Source organism: Athene cunicularia (assembly GCF_003259725.1).
Source record: "Athene cunicularia isolate RWA chromosome 8 unlocalized genomic scaffold, athCun1 chr8_part1, whole genome shotgun sequence".
NCBI lineage: Eukaryota > Metazoa > Chordata > Aves > Strigiformes > Strigidae > Athene > Athene cunicularia.
Genome location: NW_020799109.1, coordinates 5,068,014 through 5,094,663, shown reverse-complemented (window position 1 = coordinate 5,094,663; position 26,650 = coordinate 5,068,014). Strand labels below are relative to the sequence as shown.

The 26,650-nt window shown below is 43.2% G+C and overlaps 1 protein-coding gene across 3 annotated transcripts; it reads right to left on the bottom strand.

Moving 5' to 3' along the window:
• Positions 1 to 1,264: 1,264 nt before the first annotated feature.
• On the bottom strand, positions 1,265 to 25,352 carry C8B (complement C8 beta chain). 3 transcript variants are annotated; one of them, XM_026853563.1, is made up of 14 exons: positions 23,066 to 25,352; positions 22,116 to 22,482; positions 21,335 to 21,499; positions 19,612 to 19,765; positions 18,417 to 18,558; positions 17,349 to 17,490; positions 15,071 to 15,203; positions 14,025 to 14,222; positions 11,642 to 11,882; positions 9,391 to 9,519; positions 8,482 to 8,645; positions 6,066 to 6,219; positions 4,752 to 4,820; positions 1,265 to 3,342 (listed from the first exon to the last, which is right to left on the bottom strand). In XM_026853563.1, the coding sequence occupies exons 2-14, from the start codon at positions 22,130 to 22,132 to the stop codon at positions 3,191 to 3,193; spliced, it is 1,860 nt and encodes a 619-aa protein (XP_026709364.1). In that variant the 5' UTR covers positions 22,133 to 22,482; positions 23,066 to 25,352; the 3' UTR covers positions 1,265 to 3,190. The 3 variants fall into 3 exon arrangements, 2 of the variants coding, with proteins under 2 accessions (XP_026709364.1, XP_026709365.1); XM_026853564.1 differs by having other exon boundaries at positions 21,335 to 21,565; positions 22,116 to 25,351; XR_003398900.1 differs by having other exon boundaries at positions 3,287 to 3,342; positions 4,752 to 4,904; positions 22,116 to 25,352.
• Between the last annotated feature and the right edge of the window lie 1,298 nt (positions 25,353 to 26,650).

Below are 26,650 nucleotides of genomic sequence, written 5' to 3'. Positions count from 1 at the left end.
GGGGGGGGGGGGGGGGGGGGGGGGGGGGGGGGGGGAATGTTAAAATAGGATATGAAAGGAAGACAGATTTTCAGGCATAATTTGACCTGAAATCTGGCAGTTGTCTTGAGTGCTCACTGGGCTCTTCAGCCGCCACGACAGAAGAACTAGGAGCTGGAAATGTGGGCACTGTCAACACCTCTGCACGGACTCACTGAGTTGCTTTCAACAAAAATCTCTGTCTGGGAAAGAACTCAAGGAGGAACAACTACAACTACAGCAGAAAGAGGAGCACGGTAATTTAGCAATACTATGGCTACCACAGGGTTTGCAAGTCCCCAGCCACAGCCTAGACCATGTTCCAGCCTCACAGGTAAATGCGAAGTGTCTACATGATATCAAAAGACAAAGAGCAAGTGAATCCAGGCTGGAAAGCAGTCTGATTTACCCATTCCTGATGGAGATGTTAGGGGCTGTTGGTTTTGTCCCGGGAAAGATGGCTGTGACAATTACAACTTACCTAAAATACCCTTTTGAGAGCTTCCTAAGCCATGTTGACCGGATCCAGCACACATCTCAGCAGCAATGTCTTCAAGCAAGGAGGTGAAGGAAATACAGCTTCTCATTGAGTTTCTTTTTTTTTTCACAAGCAAACTGCTCGTAAAAATATAATATGGGGAAGCACATTGAGACGTCTTAACCAGAGAAATGGGCTAGAGCAGCACAACCAGTGCTGAACACACATGCAGCCTGCCTGCAGCCTTCCCAAATTTTCATACGTGGGTTATTAATCTCAGCTTACACAGAAAGTGGAACTTAGAAACACCAGTAAAAGATAGTACCAAAATTTAATGCATACCCAAATGAAACAATAAAAGCTTCAGCACAGTATTTTTTATTACCCTCCAGGTCATAATAAATCATTAGTTGGTTGAATCAAAGCACAAAATCACAAGGACAAGATAAAGTTATGTCCTTTATGGGAGGCTTCTAAGCCTATAGGCTCAATATTCAACCACTACAGAATTCATACTTCTGTTAGACGATCCTGCTGATCTTGAAGATTATCAAATCTCTCTTCCTAAAAAAAAAAAAATAAAAAAAAATCCCAAATATCCAAACTCAGGCACTGCCACCTCAAAAAATCTCGCCTTTTCTGATCTGGGAACAACAGTCCAAATTCAGGTTGCTACATCTGCCTCTGCTTGCCACAGCAGTGGACAGACACACTGTGTGTCAGAGTGCTCACTCCAGCGTGATGATCAGGAAAGGTGGTCAATCCTTAACCAGATTACATCGACGCTCCTCGAGAAGGGCAGGCAACTGCACTGCAGTACGTGTCCTCACAGGCACCCATGAACCTTGATCAGGGTCCTCTGCCGCAGAGCTTCTGCAGTGTCCCTTTAAAAACTTTGAAGAATATCATACTTCACATAAGCAGTGACTCCTTTGACCATGACCCGCAATGAATCTCGTGGCAAATTTCTATCACACAAAAGGTATCACAGTTACACAGTGGATTATGGAAATGTTTTGGGTTGGCAGCTCAATTACCAAGCCCATAATGAGTACAGAGCACTCTTCTTTTACATATGCAATGTGCTCTTTCTTTCTTAAAAGCTGTCACAGAAATCTTGTCGATAAGTGTGGAGGCAGCATGAGGGCTACAACTAAATGCATGTTCCATTGTTCAGATGTCAGAGAGCCTGAGCTGTTCTTACAAGGATTACATTTAGACAACGTCAGTCTGAAAAGCGAGAAACTGGTGATACCAACCCACCATCACTGCTAAAAACCCTTGGACGAGTGTTTGACCTTGCAGATGCTACAAGACTCACAACACTTCATGAACAACTTTGCACCAGTGGGATTGTTTTCCTGAAGCAAAGCTATTGCCGGTTATTTTACAGCATGCCTCACCAAATGTCTTTGCAAAAATCATTAGCCACCAACAAAGCCGGAGGAGGCAAGTCCCTGGAACAATCCAGGCTCAGGCCAGCCATGACCCTTCTGTTTGACCCAAACTGCAATGCACGGCTCCAGGGACAGTAACAAAGGGCAAACCACTCACTTTGCTTTGGCTCTTTTCATAGCAAACTCTTTGCATCTCAGATGTCCTAACCTGAGAGGACTAGCAATGCAGCTGCTGACATAAAGGCTTCCACTGGATCAGACTGATGAACCAGAGTCTGTCTGCGGCAGAGGCAACTACTAAGGGCAGAAGATCTCAGGGAATGTGCAAAGATGTTTGTTCCAAAAAGTTCCATTATTTATTCTGCCCATGACAGAAGAGTTGTCTGCTCCAGCAGAGGGTCCTGGCATCCTGGATTGACATCCCCTGGTCAGGGTGCAGCCTCTCCTGCAGGCGTAGCCATCACTCCTGCCTTCCAATATCTCCAAGCAGCAGAAGGAGCAGCAGCTGCTTTCCAGTTCCTCATCCCAGTAGCATCCCTCTGTCCTTCCCTCCCCTTCCCAAAGAACCAGAGCCCTGGTGTATCTGAGCATACCAGGGTGTATCCGATACTCTCAGTATCTGTTCTACTCCAGAAATGCACAGGAGAGAGCCCATCACTGTGGTAGAACTGCTATATAGTCTAGTGTCACCAGACTGTTCTTCATAACTCAGTTTTCACTCCTTCAAGGCAATTTCTAATATAACAAGACAATTTAAGTTAAATAAAATAAATTGGGTAACTGGAGTAGCGAGGCACAGTGGCTTTACATGTCACATTAGATACTATTGTGCTCACTAAGATTTAGACTTTAACATGTTGTATTTGCTCCACATGACACAGCTGTCTTCACAGAAGCTGCATATTAGCACACATTCTGCTACATGTAAGCTCAAACAGACTTTTCTTATTTCAGAGGAACCTTCAAGAACAAGTCAGTAAAACTTAAAATCATGCGTCTACCAAATAAAGGAGGAGATAAAGCTTGTCTCAGCCTGTTGCAATAAAGACAGAGAAAAGTGAAAATATTAAGAACAGTAAGCATATTCAATCCCATGGGACAACTGCAAAGCACGTCCAAAGGTGTGATTCACAGCACACCCCCAGCTCTCAATGCCTTCTGAAATGTTTCCAACTTCAATGCACTTGGATGAGACCCATAAGCAGAGTGAAGCCAACTGAGCGAGCCAGGCAGGTAACATCTTCCCACTCAGTTTGCAAACTCCTCATCGGTTTTGTGTACGTGCTGACGATTCCCTCTAGCAAGTAACTGTCTCAGCATCTGGCCCGGAGCATGAGGAGCCACCGTTTTGTGGGGGAGGGTTGTTGCACTGTCGTCTCCTTGTTCGTTGCCCTCCTGAACATGGAGACCAGTTGGCCCAGCAACCCCAGTTTCCATTAATAGCAGCATCTGGAAAAAAAAAAAAACAACAAAGAAAGGACTGTCAGAATAAAGCAGCTCTTTTCATGGGAAGAGCTGTCGGATTCCATGCATCATATTTAAATACAAACAGCTCTGCCCCTGACCATACCACTAACAATATACTTAAGTCATTAACAATGAGTGATTGTTTTAAAGATGTTAATTCTCTGTTCAGCACTTCTGGTGTTTGTTCAAACTACACTTTATGCAGCAAGTACAAGGAAAAAAAAATATCAATTAGCTTTATATTTGCTTGTAGGACACTTCTCTCTCTGACTTGGTCCAAGCCTAGGTAAGAAAATCAGCAACTAAACTCACGTCAGCCACATTCTGAGGTGCTAGGGGAAATGTTAGCACATTCTTCTTCAATGAACAACAGCTTAAATATTCAGCTTTCTATCCATTGTTTTTCCCATTACAGTGTTTCTTCTGGACCCTGAGCATGTGAGTGATGTAAATTCAAAATCCTGAGAATCATGGAGTTGAACACGGTGGCAATATATAAAACGAGGAAAGGGGAGTGAGAAAGGAAGTTACATGTTGACAAGTGGATGGATGCGAGTCTTTGGGAGGGTCGGATGCAATTACACGTGTGGTAAGCGGAGAGGAACAAGGTGTAAGCGACTCCACAGTTTAAGGCTCCATGGACTTCCTTAGAAACACCTACAAAATTGACCCTCTGCTCGGTGAAATCTTGGCTCAAAATGTATTTCAGCCTGCCTTAGTTAGGACACAGTCATGCAGAGTCAGAACTGGATAACAGACTGTAAACAAAGCGCGATGATAAATGCAGCGCATCGAATTGTGGGACAGTGCCAGAGCTCTGGGTGCCTGAGATCTGGTATTATTTAGCATCTAAATTAATAAGCTGGAAGAAGTAAACAAAATTATTAAATTCACAGATCATCCTAAACTAGAAGGAGTTAAGAACATCAGTCAGGAGACAGAAGTGACATAAAGTGACTGAGAAGCATTAGTAAATGCTTCAAAACAACGTAATAAGATTTTAAGATTAAAATGCATGGTGGCATATCTGAAAGAAAACAGTTTGCAACATACTGGCTGTGTCAAAGGGAAAAACTTAGGAAACAGAGCTGTTGGAGGAGACCTGAGGCTTGTCATGGATTGTAAATCACGTAGGAGCTCGTATTTTGATATAATTGCAAGGCGCATTCATCCAGCTTTGAACTGTAAAAGTAAAGCTACCTCCTCGTGAGTGCAAAGAAATTTAGAAGAGGGCAGGCAAAGCTTATCTGTCACCTCTGCAGCACCCTAACCCTTCGTGCATTGGGCTGGGCAGAGCGGGGACAGCCAGAGCTGTGCATCCATCAGCTGCCATCCCCGGACACTCCTGAATACAGATGGGGCTGTCTCCCGGGACTTGGGGCGCCTCTTACCTTTCTTCTTGCTGATCTCACAGGCAGTGCCACTGTAGCCCAGGGGACATAAGCATTCACACTTGGTTCCTGAAAGTAGGCAGAGATGGTGAGATTAGAGACTTCAAGTCACATTTTCCTGCAGACACCTATTTCTTTTCAGTGCTTCATCTCCTGTAAGGAAGGGACGGCACGTGAAATGATATCGGAATTTTTCTCAGACGGTGAAAGTATGAAATAGCAATAAAGCAGGGCAGCTGTGACTCCCCTGCCACCCTTCTCGCCTCCCCGGCCATTTGTTCCTGCCACTGCACTGCGGCTCAACCTCAGCTACACCAGTGCAGTCATTCAGCAAACCCGGGTACCACCCAGTCCCCCTGCTCCTCTCCGAAAGAGTTATCTTTGGTGGAGCTGAGAGGGAGCAAACTGCAGCATCAGGGATGAGCACCTGGGACAGGAGCATCCCAGCTTGGCTTCGTGGCCGAGGAAATGTCCACATAACCCTGCTCTGGCTGCCTGGGGCTGCGGTTGGAAGATGAACAGTAATTTAAAACCTCTTGTTGAGAGGATCCTAAATGAAACACTAACCTGACTCAGCTCCTAAAAAGTTATTTAAACAAGGGTAATCACAAGACGAATCCTTTAAGTGCTACAATCAACTCGCTGGTACCTGAAGCGATCATTTCTGCATTAGATACATTTAAATGACAACAATTCTCAACAGGACTTTCGCAGATGCAGATTGGAATTAGGCACCTGACAAAATGGTCCTTTTCTTAGAAGCTCTCATCATGTCATATATCTCTGTTTGGGCAGTGCAGTTTTCATTCAATTTGATTATTCTTCCCCTTCATTTTTAAAATCACAGCCTGCTTACAAAGGAGGACAGCTTCTATTAGAAATGGGAGGAGGTGATGGTGATAACTGTGCTTGGCACTTAGATGATGCTTTTCATCTTCAAATCACTTTTACAAACACTAATTAATCCTGAGACAGTAGTCACTTCTCTAAGAGGATGGAAGAAATCTTAAAAGCAAAGGAGGAGACTGAAAGTTCTCAAGGTTTTTTTTTTTTAATGCATAATTTAGAAGAAACAAATTCCTCCACTGATACAGATGGTCACTCCCATTAAAAAGAAACATCCCTTGATTTAGTGCTGTCTTTACTTAGCAGTGGCATTGTCCAAATAGACCAACTTTTGAAAAAAAATTAATTACCTGAAGAAGAAATGTCAGGAGAAACTAAAGAGCAAATTAGTCACAAGGTTCCTCACTCCCCACAAATCCCCAGCTCATTCTCTTAAGAGGGTAGAGAAGAGGTGCAAAAAAATTCTACCTTGCAGAAAGGGGATGCCATTGCCGTGGCACGGAGCACAGCGACAAGAACTGGTCTCCAGCTGAAACTCCTCAAGAGCCCGTCGCAGATTTTCTTTTATTGTGATTGCATTAGCGAAGTCAGATGGAGTCACCAGCTGATACAGCGGCTCTGCCTAAAGGGAGGGAAGAAACTGCATTCATTTCCAAGTTCAGGATGGTGGGAGCATCGCAGGGCTCGGTGGTGGCACAGCTGGAGAGGGAAATGAAGGCCTTGTGGTACAGGCTCCAGGTTTCCCATCAGTATTTCCCTAAACCCACGAACAACAAGGCAGCAATGTCAGGAATTCTTACAGGGATTGTCCCCTTGGTTTACAACCCCAAAGCAGTTGCAAATGCATAACAAAATACAACAGCCATACCGTGAGTTGGCAAACGGGCACAGCGCCACAGAAGTTTCATTAAATCCTTTCTCATCCATTTTCCTGATATTGAAATCTTTAGAATTCAGATTTGCTCAACCTTAGGTTTTCTGAGGGCTCTCTTACTCTGATTTAAATAAGGTGCCCCAAAAACCCACCCACAAAAACCTCCTTCGTTCTGCCTACAGCCACACAGCACAGCCAGAGGGACACGTCACAGGCATTCAAATCTGCACTTTCACCTTAACCACTTTTGTATTTCAAGGCTGCTTTCTCTCTTTATGAAGCCAAGATAAGGGTTTCCACTGCCTTCAGAAGGGAGAGGACTGTGATCTTCATCTGCAGATGGGGCAGGTGGGAGAAGATAAGGGAGTGCACACCACTCTGAACGTGCAGTAGGGGCCAAGGAGACTTTTTTCCCGAGACCAAGGGAAAGTTAAAATGTGGTCTCAATACCCACTAATGCCAGTGGGACGACACTGGCATCTGTCATCAGAGGATCCATCCCAAATTCCCATCCTCGCCATGGAGATGCCTGCCATATGCCATACAGGCCACAGCAATACAGTAAGCATGAAAGATCATCCTTTGGTATCAGAGGCTCAAGCTTCAAGACACAGAAGAATGTTTCAATAAAAAAATACTCATTTCCTGCTGCTGTACATCCACTCTTCATCAATTATCTGTGATCCATACTTTGCTTTTTGAATTCAGATCATACAAATGAGGAAACACACTAAAAGTGACCTGCCAAGTCCCTTCAGCAGATGATTTATGAACTGATTTGCTTTAGTTTTCCCTAACTAAGCATTCTTGTGCTGACATTTAGTCACACTCTGCTGGTACTTTTGATCTTCAAGCCCCACAGGGATATCGGTATGGAAATGAGGGATTATAGATACCAAATCCAAATTACATCCATCTGGGGTTTTTCACTGGGCAACCTGGTGACTGATGCCAGGCAAGACAAAGAACGCTGCAATTTCTTGTGGGAGAATTTTCTGTACGCGGGATCTAGCACGGAGGGGTTGTATTTCTGTTGTCTCCTGCCCAAAGACCTCCCAGTGCTTTTTTGGAAGGTGAATCCACAGTGCACCAGGGGTTTGGGAAAGCCACCTCCGCTGCAGCAAGCACCAGGCGGGCACTGGCTGTATTTTAAAATTACTGATTTTTTGCTTTGCTTCATATTTTTTTTAGAATTAAACTCTTTTTTTAAAAATGAAAAGTCAGATTTTACAATGAGAATGGAACACCTTTTACAAATATTTTTGCCTTAAATTAAATTTTACAACGAAAACCAATTATGCAATGATAAAATCAACTTCCACCACCACCAGACCAAACTCCTGTTGAAAAGGATGTTCTTTTGCACCACTGTACTATTCACTCAGAGTGAACTTATTTTGACATTAAAAATGATGAGGCAGAACTGCTATACACTTCTGCCTGGTTTTTACTTCTACAGTGTCTTGCATTGCTAAAACTCTTCAGGATCAAAGAACCCTGATGCTTTAAATCCTCACTTGTATTTTTAAGGTTTAGCTAAGCTGCACAAACATCCAGGCATGTACGGTGAACTACTTGACCTTCTGAACCAGAGAGAGTTGTTGCTAAACAGTCACTGGTGCTCACAGGAGAAATTTCAAGGAAAAAAAAAGTCCTTATAAAATATATGCTGCCAGATAGATTTTTTGGTAAGTGATTCATCAGTAAAAAAAGAAGGTGGATCGTCTGGTTTGCTTGGCAGGCAGCAAGTGATCACATCCACACAGCCCAGTTAGAAGGGTTAAAGCTGTTTACATCATGTACTTCCAACCACACCCTTTTTAATGCACCACAACTTTGATTTTCCGAATATCCAGTCTTAGAGAAACTACGCTGCACAATCCGGGTCTATTATTTGCCCTAGAAATTTCCCTGCCTTTTTTTTTTTTTTTTTAAATCCTGTTTATTTAAACACCAAGTTCTCCAAGGCACCCAGCTAAGTGAGGCTGAATGAAGTGATGGATACAGTACCTTTAGCTTTATGATTTCAGGGTTGTACTGTACAGCATCTCCCCACTCCTGCATGAGGGCAGCTGTCGGCAGGTCCTTGTAAGCCAGCGTTGTGATGTGTTCGCTTGCTCCGCCACGAACGAGGACGATGAAATCTTCCACATACTTTTTTGTGGAGGTGCTGTCTGCAAAAATACATTCAGAAAGTGGCCAACTCTGCTCGGGTATGTCTTTGTGGGTGGCAGTTGAGTTATCAGCTAACAGCAAAACATCCCTGTACGTGACCCATTCCACTGAGAGGACAAAGGAAAAGGCCACAAGTGTTTCACACCCGCAGCCTGGTGGCCTATGCTTGTGCCTCTCCTGCTCCTTTGCAGCAATGCCCCCTTCTCCTGCACCCTAAATCTCTTCCTATTTCTCCCCCTAAATTTCTTCCCTATGGCTGTAAGCTTGCAGGTCCTTCCACAGCCCAATGTTCCTCACCACCAGTTCTCCTCCACGTATCTTCAGGTTCACCCTTCTCCCACTGCAACCAGCTTCCCATACGTCCCCTGAGGCTCCCACACCACCAGTACCTCCTGCTTTCCCCATTTGGGCTTTTTTGGGTGCAGAAAGCAGCATGCTGGGCTACTCTGCTGAGAGGTGGGTGGATTGGTAACACAACACCAGCCAGGTGGGTAATGGTTGATCTGTCCCTGCTTTTCCCCGGGACACTGAGCAGATATTTTTTCTCTACCCAGCAAAGAAAATCTTGCAAGAAAACAAGCTTTGAGACATCTACACATCTGTTAAGCTCGGCTGGGGTTAGCCAGCAGACTCAAAAGCAGCTGTGAGGGAATGGAGAAATACTTCAGGCAGCCAAGATCATAAAATCTTCTTTTCACTATGACAAAGGCTAGAAATTAAATGGCAGAAGTGTTTCATGCTTACCTCCAATCTCTTTTAAAAGGGATTTACAGCCAGCTGCAGTTATTCCAAGCTTCACATAGACACCAAAAATACTTGCACCAATGTTAAAGCCATGCTGTGCACATTTCTGGACATCGCTCAGAGAATAACCTGAAATACACACCAAAATTTTGCAGTGTTTTAATACAACTGTTTGATGTTTTATGTCCATATACACAGAAAATGGGAGTTGATAAATATTTTTTCTTGGGGAAAAAAGATGAGATTTTTTTCTATCTTTTTTTCAGATATTTAACAGATCTATAGGGAATGAAATTACATCTCTGCCTTTTACACAACTCTGAAACCAAGTGCAAATGCAAGGTAAATGCTGGAAGAGGAGGCTTTTAACTACCAATTCAGCTGTACTGGGTTATGCAGACCCGTGATGGGTGGGAGCCTGGCCTGTGACTTAAATGCCAAGCATCTTTGACGAAGGACTACCCACCACCCATCCCCCTTGTCAGGAGCCAGGCTTTTTAAGAGTAACAAATGATGCAGCTTTTGCTCCTTTGCTAACTCACATCTCCGATTCTTTGCTTTCAGAAGAGCCTCAGTTGTTTTATGGAAGTTTTTCTATGAAGCTCTGCTATACTTTTTTTTCCTGGCATAAAAGAATTTGCCCTTAAAATCTGCAAATCCTTCATGTTCTTCCCCAAAGTCCTTCTCCAAACTCCCGCTGTCCTGACACTCAAGAATATTTAAGCAGTTATCATGGTGAAACACCAGATATGACACTCAAGTATTTCTTCTCTTTCACTGCTTTTCTGTTGTAATCCCCCATGTTTCCCTCAATTTTTTTACTTCTTTAGTTAAACTCCTGTCTTGATGATACAAATGTTTACATGAGCTCCTAATGCAAGTATCACTGTATGGCTGTCCTGTTCTTATGCTCTCCTCATACATTTGATATTGGCCAGTTTCTAGATGAGAAAAGTGGATGCACTGGGTTTTGGGTTGATGCAGGATGGCCCCTATTGATGTTCATAGTCCATATGCACCTGAGGGCAGGAACCACTATTTTATGATATCCTTGTACAGCACAATCCAGACCTCTCTCCTCCTATTTTTTCCCACAGGAAGCATCACATCTTAAACCACAGATCTGGCATATCGGATTATATGTGAGCACAGTGCGAGTATCAACCATGTAACACAGCGTGTGATACTAGATCTTGCAAAAGAAGACTTGATTTCCAGCACAGACAGTACAAACATAATGATGGATTTGAAGGGGAAAGCCTGAATTCTCAGACTGGACCTAAAAAACCCCAGTGAGAACTTACAGCCCAGCTCAGCACTGGGGATGGTGTGAAGATGTTGATACTACTGCAGGATCCTGATCTAGGTCAGCAGATGCTGACCGGCAGCATTTTGATGCAAACAATAATACACAATAGTTCAAACCGACGTGGCTTGTGATGGGCCCACACCAACAGCTGAGAAACTGGGCAGTGCTAATGTTTTGAATATCTGATATCTGAATCTAAATTCTGTCCCTCGGGGCTGTATCTGACTACAGGATAAGCAACTTCCTAGACAGCAGAAGAGCAAACAGACTGAGCATCACACACAGCAGAGTCCACTAAATGCTTTCGCAAATAGACAGCAGAGGCAGTTACTCACTCCCATGCCAATGAATAAATAAGAGAGTGCAGCTATTGATTAATGTCACACGGCTTGCTCTATCCTACACAACAATCATCATTTCTCACAAAAAAGGAAGCCAGAGCCAAAGAGCAAGAGCAATGTCAGGCACAAGAGTCACCCAGCAAATTATTTACTGTTTCCTACATGCTGGAAAAGCTCTCGAGGCTAAAGGTGTTTCAAAACTGTCATTTGAAAGGCATTGGAAAAAGAACTTAGGTGAAGGTTTTCAAAGCTAACAAAAGCGTTAAGCTACACGATTCTCATTCATCTCAACATCTTGTCAGCCTCCAAAATGTGTCATCTAAAATACTTGCTACAGGGCCCTTTTCTGTGAACTGGCAGCACCCACAGCTTGAGAGCTAAATGAAGCCCGTGATGCTGAGCATGCTTTGAAAACCAGCCTCTTTCTTCACTGCCATAAAGCACTTCTACTCCTCTATTTTCTGCAAACTTCCTTTGAGACCTTCTTCCACCATCTCTCTTTTCTGACCTCAGACCTGAACCATCACTGAATGCCTGCAGAGGGGTTTTCCCACCAAAACGCTGGCCCCAAAGCTTTTTCACGACCATCAGATGCACGTACCTGCCTTTTGGAGCTCATCGCTGTTCATGACTAAAGTATATTCATAGATGCCACCGACAGTAGCCTCTGTGATGTAATGAGTCCCATAGTCTCTGTAGAGCTCTCGGTACTCTCCGTAGCTGTACTCTGATGGGAGCTGGTGGAGCCTCTGCAGGAACTCATAATGCAGCATCAGGGCTCGGGGCTTCAGCTTATAAATGGCAACAGCCAGCTCAGAACGGGCATGAATGAATTTGCTGGACTACACGAAATGGAGAAACACAAGAGAATCCAGAAGCAGTGAGGGATGTCATTCTTGTGACAACGTGTAGCTATTTGCTATGAAACAATCAGCACTGGTCAGGATTTATCAATTTAACGGCTTGCAACTGGAAATCTCTTAATTTAGCAAAACAAAAACTCTGAGTAGTAAAGTTTCTGAAAATCAGGATTCTGACTGGTATTAGAGAGGGAGGAATGAAAAGGGAGGTTAGGTGATGGCTCAGCTGTGGCCGGGACACAGGGAAAGGCAGGCTCCAGGCTCTGCTCTGCCAGACCCAGGATGGCAGGACACAAGCAACATCCCACGAGACTGCTCTGCCCCTAATGATGTTGACAAGTCTTTGTCTCTCACAAGCTCTCTCCTGAAAAATTCTGACATCCGAAATCATGATGATTTACATGTGTAATTTTCTGGCTGATCCAAGTTAATATTTATATTCTACAGAACATGTCATTAATAAAACTCAAAGAAAAGAAGGAAACACAAACATGCATTTATGTGTCTCTGTGTAGGTATGTGTACATGGATAAATACTGTATCTCTCCTCTCTGGCATAAAAGTCAGCAACAGAAGAGATCTGTCATCTTCAAAGAATTTAGTGGCCAGTTATTTGGGCCAGCAGGACAAGCACATCGGGGCGGTGGGGAGGGCGTTCAATATAGAACTCTGTTGCTTAAATAATAAAACCAAGACTTGGTATTGGGTTCCTTTATGGATATCTACTGCATATGCTTCCCATCTACCTCTGATCTTGTAATAGGAAAAGCCCCTTTGCAGGAAGCAAATGCAAGTTTAATGGCAACAAGGAATAATCTGCCATTCCTGAATGCACTCTACACTGAGGGCAGAGACACAGATCAGTGATACTATTAACCCACTGACAAGAGCTAGGTTTGTTTACAGCAATAACAGATGACAAAAAGAAATCAAATGATGGTGCACACTACCTCAGACTGAATCTCATAAAGCAGTCCTAGGAGTTCTAGATTAAAGCATCTCCAGCCAGCTCAAAGTGTGCATCAGATCACAGCTGCGACCAAATCTCCACAGGTGAGACTGGAAGTGATTGTGCCATCCTTATTTTCTGCTGTGTGTGTCCCGAGCCAGTGAATGATGTAGTTGGCAGATAGATCACATCAGCCGAAGTAAAATGGCATGTGTTACTCTATAATTAAACTCATGGAAGGTCTGCTAGCAGTTTTCGTTCTACGTTACTGTCAAGGCTGCCCTAGAGTTGAACAGTTTGGCTTCACCGTTTGCACTATCATTTACCGAAGTGACAGCTCCTGCCTTGTCGAACCCACCTAGAAGAGGGATGACCCTTCGTGCGTGAGATGATGTCCTGCAGGGATCGCACAGACAATAGCCATCCGCACCACAGACCGGTTTCTGGACTGTGTGTACACCTGCAGAAATTCCTGGAACTGCCAAAAATCCTATTTGCCCTTCTTTCACCCCAGATTCTTCTGTTAGTCGCTGTAACTCACCAGCAGGACACAGGGAACTCTGGGCTCCTGGGTTTGTTAGCTAAACCCCAATTCAGCCTGTGCAGATGGCTTGGAGGAGCTGCTGTGCTGGTTGCACCCACGCACCTCCCACCTGCCAGACTGCTTTGGCATCAAAGTTTTGGTAAGAACTTTTTGAGGGCTGGCAGGGCAAGGTGCACAGCATTCCACGGCTGGGGTGCCACACAGAGACCCCGTTAGGAGTGTCACGTGTACATCTCCCACTAGCCAGGTCACTGTATGGAGGGTAGGCCATTTGAACCGGCTTCTTATTTACGTTTTTTTTTTAATATTACTTCACTACAAACATCCAAATGTGGATGCCCAGCAGGTCACTGGACAGAGAGCACTCAACTGTGGCCGAGTTCAGAGGTTAGGCAGTCCGGTTCCTGGCCTACAGAACGGAATGAATGGAAAAGCTCCTGGGTGCTGTAAACACAAACGAAGGCATCGTGGCCTTGGTAAACACTTGATCAATGCAAACTGCAAAACCCAATCAAGAGGATAGATCTCATTTATCCTAGCCATGGCTGCTGACCTGATGAGGAGGATCAAACCAATACACACACACACACAGATACGGTGTTAGCAGAAAATTAAGTGGAGCAGTGCTTACCGTTGACGAAAACCTTTTCATCCTTTGAAAGAACTTCTTGAACCTGTTGTCGTTTGAATTGTAACCAAGTTCAAACAGTCCTGGTATTTTTATACCAAAGCTGAAGCTAGACTGTGAAGCTTTTGCCTTCAGGACACTGCTTTCATAATTTGAGTAGGAGTCATATTCAGTCATTGTAAATTCATATTTGCCTTTGGTCTAAACAGAAAGTAAAAACAACACGTTTAATTTCCTGCACAGCAGCTGTATACCTGAAGCATGGGAAAGGAATACAGACACAAATATACTTGTGAATTAATGCTTGCACTTTGAAGTTGAAAAGCCTTGTATAATTGCAAAGCACTATTATTATTAACACTGGTACTTCAAGAATACTTGATTTAAAGCAGCAGAAAAGCTGCTATCTCCTCCATACTGCAAGGACCTCAGGCTTCTACTTAATATGTCAATCTAACGCAAACAAGGTGAAATCCTTAGCGCAGGCATCAATTAAAGTATGAATTCTAACAGGAAAAGGCTTCCTGGTGGGCAACACTCAAAAATATCAGGCCATGTCATCAAGAGCACTAAGGTCAAATACATATTTGAAATACAGCTTTGATACGCCACAGAAATAAGCTTTCACACAAAGCACATGGCGTGCTGCTAGGCTGTTGCACGAGGACAGCTCTCCCAGCCCAGCTCTCAAGGCATTCTATAATTTTGTCTAAAATTAACCTCCCTGTGCCCACTGTGTGGCTTTCGGGCCCTCCTGGACAGATGGCAACGGGGAGATTAGGCTCAGTTTTTGCAATGACAAGGCCCAAAGGAACACTGTCGTCTATTCCAGTGCACACGGGTATCGTAAGGGGAAGTGTCCAACTTCACAGAGTGCATGGGGTATGATGATGTTCTCGAAATAAATTCCGTCTCATCCCATTCGGCCTCACGAATTTTGTGATTTTTTAAAATAAAATGATTTGGTAATGAAGCTTTACCAGCGTTGTGCACTAAATTTACTGGAATATATGTACGCATGTTTACCTGCAGACAAATCTGACACATACCTCTGGTGTATAGCTTTCTACATTATATGGCTTTCTGAATCTCGTGTCCACGATGTAATGGGGAGAACATCCCCCACCATAGTACCTGTGGTCAAGCACTAATCCTTCCAAGTTGTTTGTGAAGATATTTAACCTGTACACGAAGCATAACAGCAAAATGTTATTGTCGATTTAGAGGTAAAACATCAAATGCCTTGGCTGAGAAAGGCAAGACTGTTTTGTTTGGCTGAGGGCTCTTTGTTTCATACTTCTTTATTTTGAAATCCCAGAAGAAAGTTTTGCCTCTTTCACTGTCCAACCAAGCCAGTTGCTCCAGTGAAACCTAACTGACTACAAGAAAGCAAAAATCAAGAGTCGAATTTTGACATTTTGATGAATATGAAGGGCAAATTTCACCACCTAGCTATGAATGACACCACAGCATTACTGCCACCAGCACTGGGAACTTTTATAGCCTTTACTGGAACAATCTGGGAAGAGCAGAACAAACTGCACCAGCCAAACCCTCACCCCATCGGGTTTCCCACCCTGACCATCCCCAATGCCTGCAGTAGTGCAGCAGCAACCAGCAAGATCTTCAAAGACGGGCTTGCCAACCCGTGTCATCAGTCCAGATTAATTTTTAATTCACATTTCTTCGTTCTGGTTTATCAGTCATAATCTTTGCCAGGTTAATCAAGGACCAACCAGAGGTCAGTAGATGAGAGTAAAAACTGTCAGAGAACAAGACGTTGTTCAACTAATCTGTGAAATGACTGGGAAGTTTTCTTTTGATTTTAGTGGATGGTGGACAGTAATCTTAACCTGTCTGCTCTGAGAATGGATGTAGCACTGCAACCCTTCTAGATGAGGTGATTAAACCCCATCATTTCCTTCCCTGTTGTTGCTGGTGGGCTCTGCTGCAGTAAAATCCCTTCTGGTACTCACTGTCAGGACACCCTCACATCACCCTCGTGGCACACAGCTGAGGACACGGCACTCACCTCCACAAACTCATACAGTTACAAGAGTCATTAGATGAAACTTCACAAAAAAAAAAAAAAAAAAGATAAATTGCTAATAGTCCACTTTGTGTCCCTATTAGCGTTTCAGGTCTCTGTCAGATCTGCCTCTCTTTATTTTGGGAAGAGGAACTTGCATGATAATGACTCTGAAGCTGTAAAAAATTAACTCTAATTTTAGAACAATCTGAAAAGAAGGGAAGTCCACTAAAAGTAAATTACTGAGCAACTGTAGCTTCAAAGAGATGAGAAGCATGTTCCTATAATTGTCCAACATTATTTTTAATTTCAATTAAACTCAGAAGTACAAAGCATTAGCAATGACATGTGCAGCAGCCATATCTCCAGAGGATAAGGAGGAAATTATAATTTTTCTTTGCAATATGATTTTTTTTTTTTTTAATGTAAAAAGCATTTTTTTTCCTTCAGAATGAGAAAAAACTCTTTTCACATAATCCGATCTTACAGAAAGTTGCCACAGTCTTAGCCTGTAAAAGCTGGATCAATTCAGACTTGGATTTTAATCCCCCCAAAGTTGGAGTTTGCTATCATGTGTGTTAATCCTACCCCACTCATGCAAAGGACACAAATTCCACCATCTCTCACTGTCATGGAAGAAATCCAAGAATATTTGACCCCATCCACCCCAAATCAATACACTGCACAAAAATACAAATTCATAGTCAGGTTCAGATTTTAGGCAACCCAAGCTACTGATTTAAGTCACTCTATTAAGAATGATACAACATTATCCTCAGATTTTAAGAAACCCTCTTTTTATTTCAAAAGCACAGTTTGAAGTAGTCTCCCAGTTCCTAAAGGCTAGGACACATTCCTGCTCCCCACAAACTGAATTAGATCAAAAATCTACTTATATCTATGCAAAATAACTGGATCATCAAAACTCTCCCTCTGATTAATTTAAGTAGCTGTAGACATTGGAGAAATGTTTGGTGCTGACACTTCCCTCTTTACTCACCAAGTTTTGGCAAATCAAAGAGCACACACAGACTCTTGCAGGACATATTCCAAGCCGAGCTGATGATCTTCACAGGGTGCACAAGGGACTTTTACTCACCTCATCTCTCCCCAAAGACTCAGGGTGCCAATAAGGATTTTCCCATCGGGCTTTGCATCAGGACCCCAGAGGCTGCCAGATCCCAACTAACTGCTGGATACAGCAGTTGCTACAGCTTTTCTCCATTCAGTGTTTATGTCTGCAGCCACATAAAATCATTCTTAAGTAAGAAAACATCTCATGAAGGTCACCAACTTACCCTTTTGCCAGATTCTCTATTCCCCAGTATTGCTCCATCTTCTGGTCACATTTTTTAAACACTTTTTTGCAGTTTTTTTCATCTGACTGGTCCCCACAGTCATCATCCCCATTACAAAGCAGTCTCCGTGTAATGCATCTCCCTAGGATGCAATTTGTAAATTACTCATAAAATAATATGTTATCACACTCCCTGATTCAGAGTCTAAAAGCAAAAGACTCCTCTAATGTATGGTTCAAATCGAGCTGGAAAATATTTCTTCTCTATCTGCACAGATCACCAAACTCCATCTGTTCAGTTTTGCTCAAAGCTTTCATAATCTTAAAATTCCTCATTCAACCTAGAAAACCCCACCCTAATTACAAGTATAAGACAGAATATTTTGTTGTTCTTGCTAAAATTTTTTAGTTTTAAGAAAAACATGCTGGAGCCTGTTCCACAGACCTTGTATACGGTATTATTTTTAAGCCCCTTTCCGTGTCCATAATTACCGAGGAGTTTTTCAGTCTCACCAAAACACCAGCCCGAGGGACAGAGATCAGAGTCGCTTTTCTTTGCCCTATCTCCTGTGCTGAGGTCCCCTCTGCCCTGGCATCCTGCTCCCTGCACACTTTCCTCTCCACTGCCAGGGTGCAGATGCAAAGCAGATGCTGATCAAATTTTGGATACAGCTAAGTGCTGCCTTGCTTCCCCACAGTGTCCTGACTAACTAGTCATTGATAGGGAAGGATGGAAATGCCATGGGGACCACTATGGTCTGCTCTTGGGCTGTGCCAAGGATGCCCAGGGCATGTTCTCCTGTTGTTGTCAGATCTACTCGTGCTACAGATTTTACTGATAGAACTGGGTTTGAATTTCCCGTGTGGAGATTTTGAAGACATGCTTTGGACTGACAGATGTTGGCTAACAGACTCACTAGAAATCACGGATGCAAACACAAGCATGGATGGACCCGGGTCAACTCCTGACATCTCTTCGGCCCAGCAAACTCTCGTAGAAGCAGAAATCTCAGCATAGTGGTGTCAGAGATGCCACCTGAGCACCACTTCTCATTCCCTAAGTCCTTACCTGTAACTGCACACACAAAACCTTCACATCTAACTTTATTTCTGCAAGGATTATTTGTAACACAGTCTTCAGTTTCTTTGTCAGAGTAATCACAGGGATCTCCATGGAACTGAGAAGGTTGTTCCAGGCGGGCAAATCTGTACTGTGATGAAATAAAAAATATTGACTCAACTGTACGGAAATTATGAATTTTATGATTCCCTAGTTAAAAAACAAACTTTGTGTTGGGGTGATCTGATCTAAGAGTACTGTCATTTAAAAAAAGTGTCAGCAAAGAAGTGTGATGCTGGTAACGTGCCTCATTTCAAAGGTTTCCGATCGGTGACAGTTTTTAATTTTGCTAAGGGAGGATTGTGGATTGGAAGGCATGGAGGAAAGTTTGCTTTTCTTTGACAGTTCGTTTAAATGAGCCTGACAGGGTAGTGCAGGCATTTGCAAGAGTAAGGAAGGATTCAGTTACATCTCCTCTCTTTCAATTAGCGCTGGTAACAACATCCCTTGTTATTTTCTGTCAGTGTATTTACTTGGCCCTCTGTATCATTAGGGATTTTTTTCCGCCCACAACACTGCTGTGAAGCACTCAATTACTCCGTCCAATATGTTAGCCCTCCTTTTTTTCCCGGCTTTTAAGATTAACTCTTTGATACGAAGCTTCACTGTTCCCAACTCCCAACACTGGTTATTCCTGCTAAAGCCTGGGAATGGTTTCTCCAACTCATTAGCAGAGGTCCCTCTAGCAGCAGGGATTTTGCTCTTCACACTATTGGCATCATTACTTTCATTTCATGGGGCTTCTCAGGTAGAAAATGCTTGTTGGCAGACAAGAAAAAGCATCTTAATCCTGAGAGGGACTGAGTGTCTCCAGATCCCACAGGGGACCATTAGTGAGGATGGTGCCTTGTACCAACACTGGAAGAAGAGGACTGTTGGAGAGAGAGTCCCTGCAAAGCCTGGGCTTCCTGCTTGTGTTTTCACCAAGCCTGGGCCTCCACTTTCTCCACCTGGAAAGCACTGGAGTTACTAGGGGTAGTGAGCTGAAGAGCTAAAACGCTGCTTGGCAGCAAAAGCCCACAGCCTCACCTGTAGAGCACTTTCCTTGGCAGCTCTCTGCCATTTGCCCAACCCCATGGTAAAAAAGGCAAGGCTTGAAGGAGGTCCTGCCTCACAGGCTTTGTGCTAGACCACAAACGCTCACCCTTTTCTTTTGGCAGGGATCGCACTTGCTCCACGAGGACCAGGCGGAGAGCGTGCAGTCCCGGGGCTGCGGCAGGTTGGTCACGGACCGGGCATGCCTGCTGTTGGCCACGCTCTCGTTGGTGCTGCTGAGGTTAAGGGACTCCTTTTCACCACTGCATTCAACAACATGAGAGCTTCAAGGGTGTGAAACTGTGAGGACAGAACAATTTGGCCTATACCTGTGCAAAGCTACGTGCCAAAGAGAACTAACACTTGCTAGACTTCATCCGATCTTCCATACCACCTCTAGATTTCAGTACTCATTTCATACCAGAATTGATTCTGTATGAAACCTGACCTACTCGTCAGTGCCCAAGGCCAGACCCAGCCCCCCACAGCACCACCATGAGAGTAAGCCTGCAGAGCATTCAGGAGGGCTGACTGCAGGACACACATCTGATCTAGCCAGCGTGGGAAACTCAACCCACGTCCCACCAACCTGGGCTTCATCTCAAGCTCTGCAGGCTTGACCAAATAACCTGGCCAAGTGGCCAGCAGTAAAATCTGCACCATCAGTTGCTGCCCTTGTCTGATTGCTCCTTGTTGCTTGCTGTACGGGCAGCACTTTGGTACCTCGCTGCCATACACAGTGACCAGCTCCAAGGTTGGACACCTCCATGACAGACACCAGTTGCAATGCTAAGGGCTGGCATGCACTCAGCAGTTTTGAAAACCAGGCATAAGTGCTTCCCTTTTGCTGAGCAACCTATTTTTTCTCAAGCTGGCCAAAGCCATTAGTCTTAGACTCTATTCTCTGTTCACAATAGAGTCATTAACCCATTAAGCCCATTCATCCCGGTAATAAACCTGAACCTCAAGTGAGTCTTTACTCTACACCCCAGCCCCTCTCTCACCCCCTCACGTGACATCTGTCTCCAAGGTTTCCACGATGCCACAGCTAAAATGCTGCCTACTCTTTTGGCAGATTCAGTATTTCTGATTAAATCCTCATCCCATACAAATGCTTCGTTGTAGCACCTAATCTAAGTGGGAAACTTTAGTAAAACGTTTACAATTAGTTTCTTTTCATACCCACTTCGACAAGTAAACTACCACAATAATGTTCCCAATTCTTCCACCAAGACAAGGAATAGCACCAGCTGAAGCTTTACTTATGATTTAGTGCTTGGCAATGGAATCCCGTTACTGCATATTAAAAATCACATGGAATAAAGGAATTACAAAAACTCATCAGCTCACTGAGGCATGAAATCAGAGCTCAAAGTTGAGAGAACAGTGGAGAAATATAGTTAGATTGGGAAGATTACAGTCACGTTGACCGCAGTCTCCTGAAAGAGCAAAAATCTATTAAACTGGCAGAGAAAGAAACAACTATCAGGCAGATTTTTGCCATTTAGGTATGGGAAGAAAACAACCCCCTGTCTCTCCAGCAGTTGGGTAGCTAGCACAGGAGGTGGCTCCACGCTGCAAACAGAATTCCACATTACAACACGACCGTGGCAATTTGCCATCTCAGATTTATCAAACAGGATTACCTTTCTAAAGGCAGACACATTGCACTACATTAACTTCAAAACAGTGTTTTTTACTATTCATTAGAAATAGAGAAATCGTTCAAGACAGCTATTATGTGCCATACAACGTGAAAGCCTAGAGTCTGCACTGATTTTCACTCTTTATCGTATCACCCCATGGACATGGTTTCAGAACCATTCACTTACCCAAAGCAACGACCATTTAGGATGCCGAATACAGCATAAAGCAGCAACAGTTTGACGGGGCACGGAGCAAATGCCGTGTGTGCTGTGCTCATCCCTCCAAGGTACCATCGGCGATTCGAAACCACCACTGCTCCCATTCCGTCTGCTGCCAGGGCTTGCAAATGGTTCAAGTAGAAAAAGATAAATTACCGGGTCGTTCTTCCACACAGTAAACAGCAGATGACCCACCACCTGGCAGATTCACAAGGTAAACATTGCAATTGTTAGTACACGGCTTTCTGGAGGCAAGTGGGAAGGAAGCAAAGATCTGTCTAGAAGCAATTTACACTTTCATTTGTAATGCTCCTTTCAAGGGATGGGGAAAATGAATATTTCAACAACTGAAACATACGCGAGTCTTGGCGAGAAGCTGTAAGTAAAGTCGGCTTTCTAGGAATAGAGTGCAAAATCATTTATTTATTTCTGCTTTTCATGTCTATCTTCCTGAGGAAGGCCAGGCACAGGGCATCAGCAGTCATCCTCATGGCTCAGGGAGAGCCTTCATCCCCAAGAGTGCCCTTGTTGTCCGGGGCTTGGGCTCAGGCTCGTGCTGCAGGGCAAGGCAAGAGCCCCAGACCTGGCTGGGCCCTTCCATCGAGATTCTCTACTCCACGTACCCAAAGTCTTGAGCCCATGGAAGCAAGACCTGTCAGGCTATCAAATGAAATGCCTTGGTGTTTTCTAGCTACTATGTTGAGCCATTCTCTCTCTTAAATGGTCCTAACCAGGGCAGAGAACTTACCAAGGGCTGATTCCCATCAGTTCCACTGGGCTTTCAAAGGCAGACCAGGATCTTCAAAACCTTGCAGAATCTTTTTTCGGTTGCCTGTTGAGGCCTGCTGTAAGTGACTTCAGGTATGGCTTTTCTATTCCTGAGACACAACAGTCTTTCCCCTTGTTCTCCTAATTAGTTTTAACCTACAATGAGAGTCTTAGAGGAGAAAAGTTCTCTGAATCTGCGTTTCCCTGTACAAAATGATGAATATCATTGTGTTTTCCCAGCCTTCCTCTTGCTGGACACGGAAAGATTCTTTGAAGAGCTGCAGTTTCACTCTGTGTGCAACTCTGGCTTTTAACAGCATGGTCTCTCTGGGTTAAGTCTCCAAGTGCTTCAAAGACACAAAGAATAAATACATTTTAATTTGCTCATTATGGGAATAATGGATGCTGTATATAAAATTAATCATATTCACTAACACAAAACAAACCTGACAACCTCAGCATCATTACCTGGCCAAGTGCTACACCTCTTTATGTGTCATAGTTACCTTACAAATTACATTTCTGACTGTGGAGCCACATCTCTGCAAAATAAGCAACTGGCTGCTCCATCTTTCTAGTCTGGCAGCTTCATAACAATTTAACACAGAGAAGCACATTCACTTGTAAGAATCTGCTCCGAATAAAAAGATTGTATTTCAGGCAGCCAGTTTTTTAACCCGGAGTTACTGAACACACAGTCAGTGATTAACTGCCCTCTAGATACAGAGGACAAACTGTTAGGAAAGATGGCTTAGGCTATGCAAAGCTTTTTTGTTTGTCTTTTTTGCCTTTTTTTTTTTGTTTCAAACGACTTTAGCCCAGGATGAACCCAAGATGTGCCTATGTGATACAGCTTGCTCAACATTTGACACAATTGATTTAGCTGTTAATCATTTATCCATGACAAAAAAAAACCCACAAACCACTTACTGGAAAAACCTCTCCATACACGGGACCTTTGCTGGCTGGAAAATGCAGTACACATCCAAAGTTCAATAGCAGCAAAAGAGAAGCTAAGATTATAAGCACAGGGCATCCTCAAGATTTAACTGCAAACCATGACAGTGATCCTGGCGTGTGAAGATCTCAAGGAAACCTGCTCCTGTTTGCTGCTTCTCTCCGTTTTCCTGCCTCTCACCACACACATCTTAGTGGTGAACATGCCTGGTCTTGAATTGGCAGAAAGAAGTTAGATTAAAACAGGAGGAGGGACCCAAATTCCCACATGTTGACATACTTTTCAGAGAGAATTGAGAAGTAAAATAGAGTTTTCCACATAATTTATAATCTGGTTTAATTAGAGGTGGGCCTAACACATAAAATTTACGACAAGAACTGCAGTTCATTTTCTGTTTCCTTGCAGTCTGAGGCCGAGTGGCTCCATGGATCAATGAGAATGTTGCCTTGTTTGTGTCCTCTTTCTCCAGTCTTGTTACTTCTTTGTCGCTGACTGTAATAGCCACAGCTGGCTGCTGAGCTGTTTTTGAGTCCCAAAGCACTTAGCACTAACAACACTGTAAGTCACTGAACGTGGGTTTCATCACAGTTGAAAATAAAGCCTCACTAAGTGTCCACCACGAACACCCAAGCTTTCAAGCACAACGCATCCTTTGCAGAGTTCATAACACCAGCGTAAGTTTGTGACCCCTTGCTCCCCGTAAATAAAACCTATACAGTCTCACCATATTTTTTTTTTTTAAATGGCAGTTTCCTGTCCAAAGAAAAAAAACTATGAAACACATCAGAGATGAAAGGCCCTCCCTGGGAAGGTTAGAGTGGAGCCAGCAAGCAGCTGTTTATGGTACCGTTAGTGCACTTTGCAAAAAGAGATTATTTTTCTTCTTATGTTGAGACGATCTTTTCATTCCTTGCTTCATAACTTGTAATGCATTTCTTTCGGCAGAACACAACTGGCTCATTCAAAGGTAAGAGGAGGCTCACCCACCGATTTTAATGGTGAAGAACATAAGGTGGCAATTATATGGTAAAATTTACAAGTGAGAGGCCCTAAGGAATCTTTTCAGACGTTTACTACAACGGACTGTTGCATCGCCACTTTTGTTATTAATACAATTATTTTCTGCTGGTGAGGCTAGTCTCTGAAAGGCCCTGGACATAAAAAACTCACCTTGTTTAGCATAATCCTCTCTTCCTGGATTTTGATTCAATAAAAATAATGCCTTATAGTGATTTAGTCCAAATTTGGCACAGGTTGACCTATTCTGAAAGCTCCGATTCTAAGGTCCTGTGCAGATGGTGAAACGGGGGCTGCAGTAATGAGTAGACAAAGAAAGAGAAAACCATCATGCCCCATCCCTTGTCTCTATCTCCTCTCCATGAGACCTCAAGATAATATACACACAAACTCATTTTCAAACTAGAAACAGCATTTTCTAAAGAAAAACACGAGGCGCTCATAATCTGAATATGTCAAATAGAACAAAATTTACAAAAAATGCAACATCTGAAGCATTGTAACTTCTGCTTATTTCTAATACAACTGACTTCTGACACTGAGAGCTCTTCTTAGACCTCTAATAACTATCTGTTAAAAAAGACAAAGATACCACAAAAGGTCTTTGCACAGCTAGTACCTGGCAATAATTCTTCATAATCCTTTATTTTCACAAATGTCTGAGGCTGAATAGACATTGATTTGCTGCCCGTTAACCTGGTTTTCTTTTAATCTATTGTGATTTCCTTTCTTTGCTGGTGAGAAGTATTTATAGAAGTGGTGCTGCGGGAGCTATGAAATGGGGTTGAAAAGCCAGCAAATAATATCAGATCTTAAAAGACCTTTTTTTTAAAAAAATACATTCTGTGTCTGAAAGCCCCTTGAATGGGTAACATTTGAGGCTATTCTTCTTATTGAGATTTTTCAGGTGCTGATAAAACATTTTAGGGGTGATAGATGAGGCACAGGGCAAACACATCCATTGAGATAAGACTATTTAAAGCCCTAAAAACTAATAGCCAGAGAGTCGTTTCAGTAATAGACCTGATATTTCCTGCCTCCAGTAGGATAATTTTAGAAAGAGACAGGCAGGGTTACAGGTAATCAGGAAATCGTATCAGGATATCTCCCCATATTCCTCACTGTCACGCTGAAATGTATAATTCAGTTTCCCCCCACTTTCAGACAGCAAGTAACGGAAGAAAAGAAATTCCTTTTTTCCTTCCCCATGCCAGCTCTCTGCTTAAAAAAAAAAAAAAAAAAAAAAAAAAAAAGGTTTTTAATGGGGCTGATCCTAAAAATCAAATCAGTACGGGAAGGCCAACTTGAGGAAGACCTCATCACAAGAGAGATGACAGAAGTACTCTTGCAAACCATGAGTAGTAACAACAGACCACAGCCAGGGACAGGGTGTGAGTCCCACTGATGTCACCCACAGGAGCAGATCCAGAAGCCAGGCGCAGTGCGGGCAGCAGTGCGGGCAGCAATGGTGTTAGTATACATGCTTCTGAGGATGATCCAGGCTCACACGTTCACTCAAACCCTCTTGTTTTCTAGTTGCCAAATGTACTTTCGCTTTGTTCATTCACCACTGTGTGCCTTCCATGTAGGCTTAGAGACACAATTGTAGACAATGGATTCAAACCTCTGTAGAAAATAGTCAACAAATAACACCTTTCATTTCTTTGAAATTACAGTTTTCTGACTGAGAACAGTATTTGCCAGAAAACTAATAAATATGAACCAGAAAGGATAGGAGATATTTAGAAAGCAAAGAAAGTAAAACGGAAACAGTGCGTGGAAATACATACCACAAACTAGAAAAAGGAAGAAAGAAGTTAGCTTATCTGTGGCAGCAACTGTCACTGTGTAATGACTGAAGCACATAAACATTGCCTTTAATCCAACGCAAGCAAGTTAAAATGGCATATTCCCAGTCTGTACAATCAACTGCTTTCCCAGAAGTCACTGACATGGAAAAGAGAGATCTGTCGGAGTCCTCACTTCTGTAAAAGTTGATTCTGCAAACTGCTAAATAAATTCTCATTACTGCAGGAGATCATGGTCTTAATTAGCATTAGTGAAGTCAGGACCATTTCTTGAACTAGTTACATTTGAGTTGGATACTCTTATATACAATCTAGAGACTCCTACTGCATTAAGTTACAGTAATATTACTTGATATATTACATTGACACAGCACAGAAAGAATCAGATTTTTTTCCCCTTCTGAACAACGCCAATGTGCATCCGGGTCCTTCCTACTTAGGAGATTCCTCACCATCACCAAACTAGATCTCTAACCTGCTCATTCTGAATTTTCAAATTGAGTCTGCATAGCAACTGTGCAGCATGAGCCAATTCTTCTGATTTCTCGACATAAACTAACTTCACTGTGCGAGTAGCAGATGAGTATCAACAAGGCTAGATTTGGCCTATGTTATAAAAATGCATTTTAGTTTAAAACCATGCTTAGCTGTATCTTACTTCACTTTAAGTTGACATTTCATAGCTTGTTGAAAACAAAAGAGATCATGTTCCTCCTTTCCAAGGACATCTGA

Coding starts and splice junctions, on each gene's coding strand:
- C8B (XM_026853563.1), bottom strand. Junction 19,766..21,334: donor CTAAATGGTCGTTGCTTTGG/GTAAGTGAATGG, acceptor TGTTGAATGCAG/TGGTGAAAAGGAGTCCCTTA. Junction 8,646..9,390: donor CCTTTTAAAAGAGATTGGAG/GTAAGCATGAAA, acceptor GTATTTTTGCAG/ACAGCACCTCCACAAAAAAG.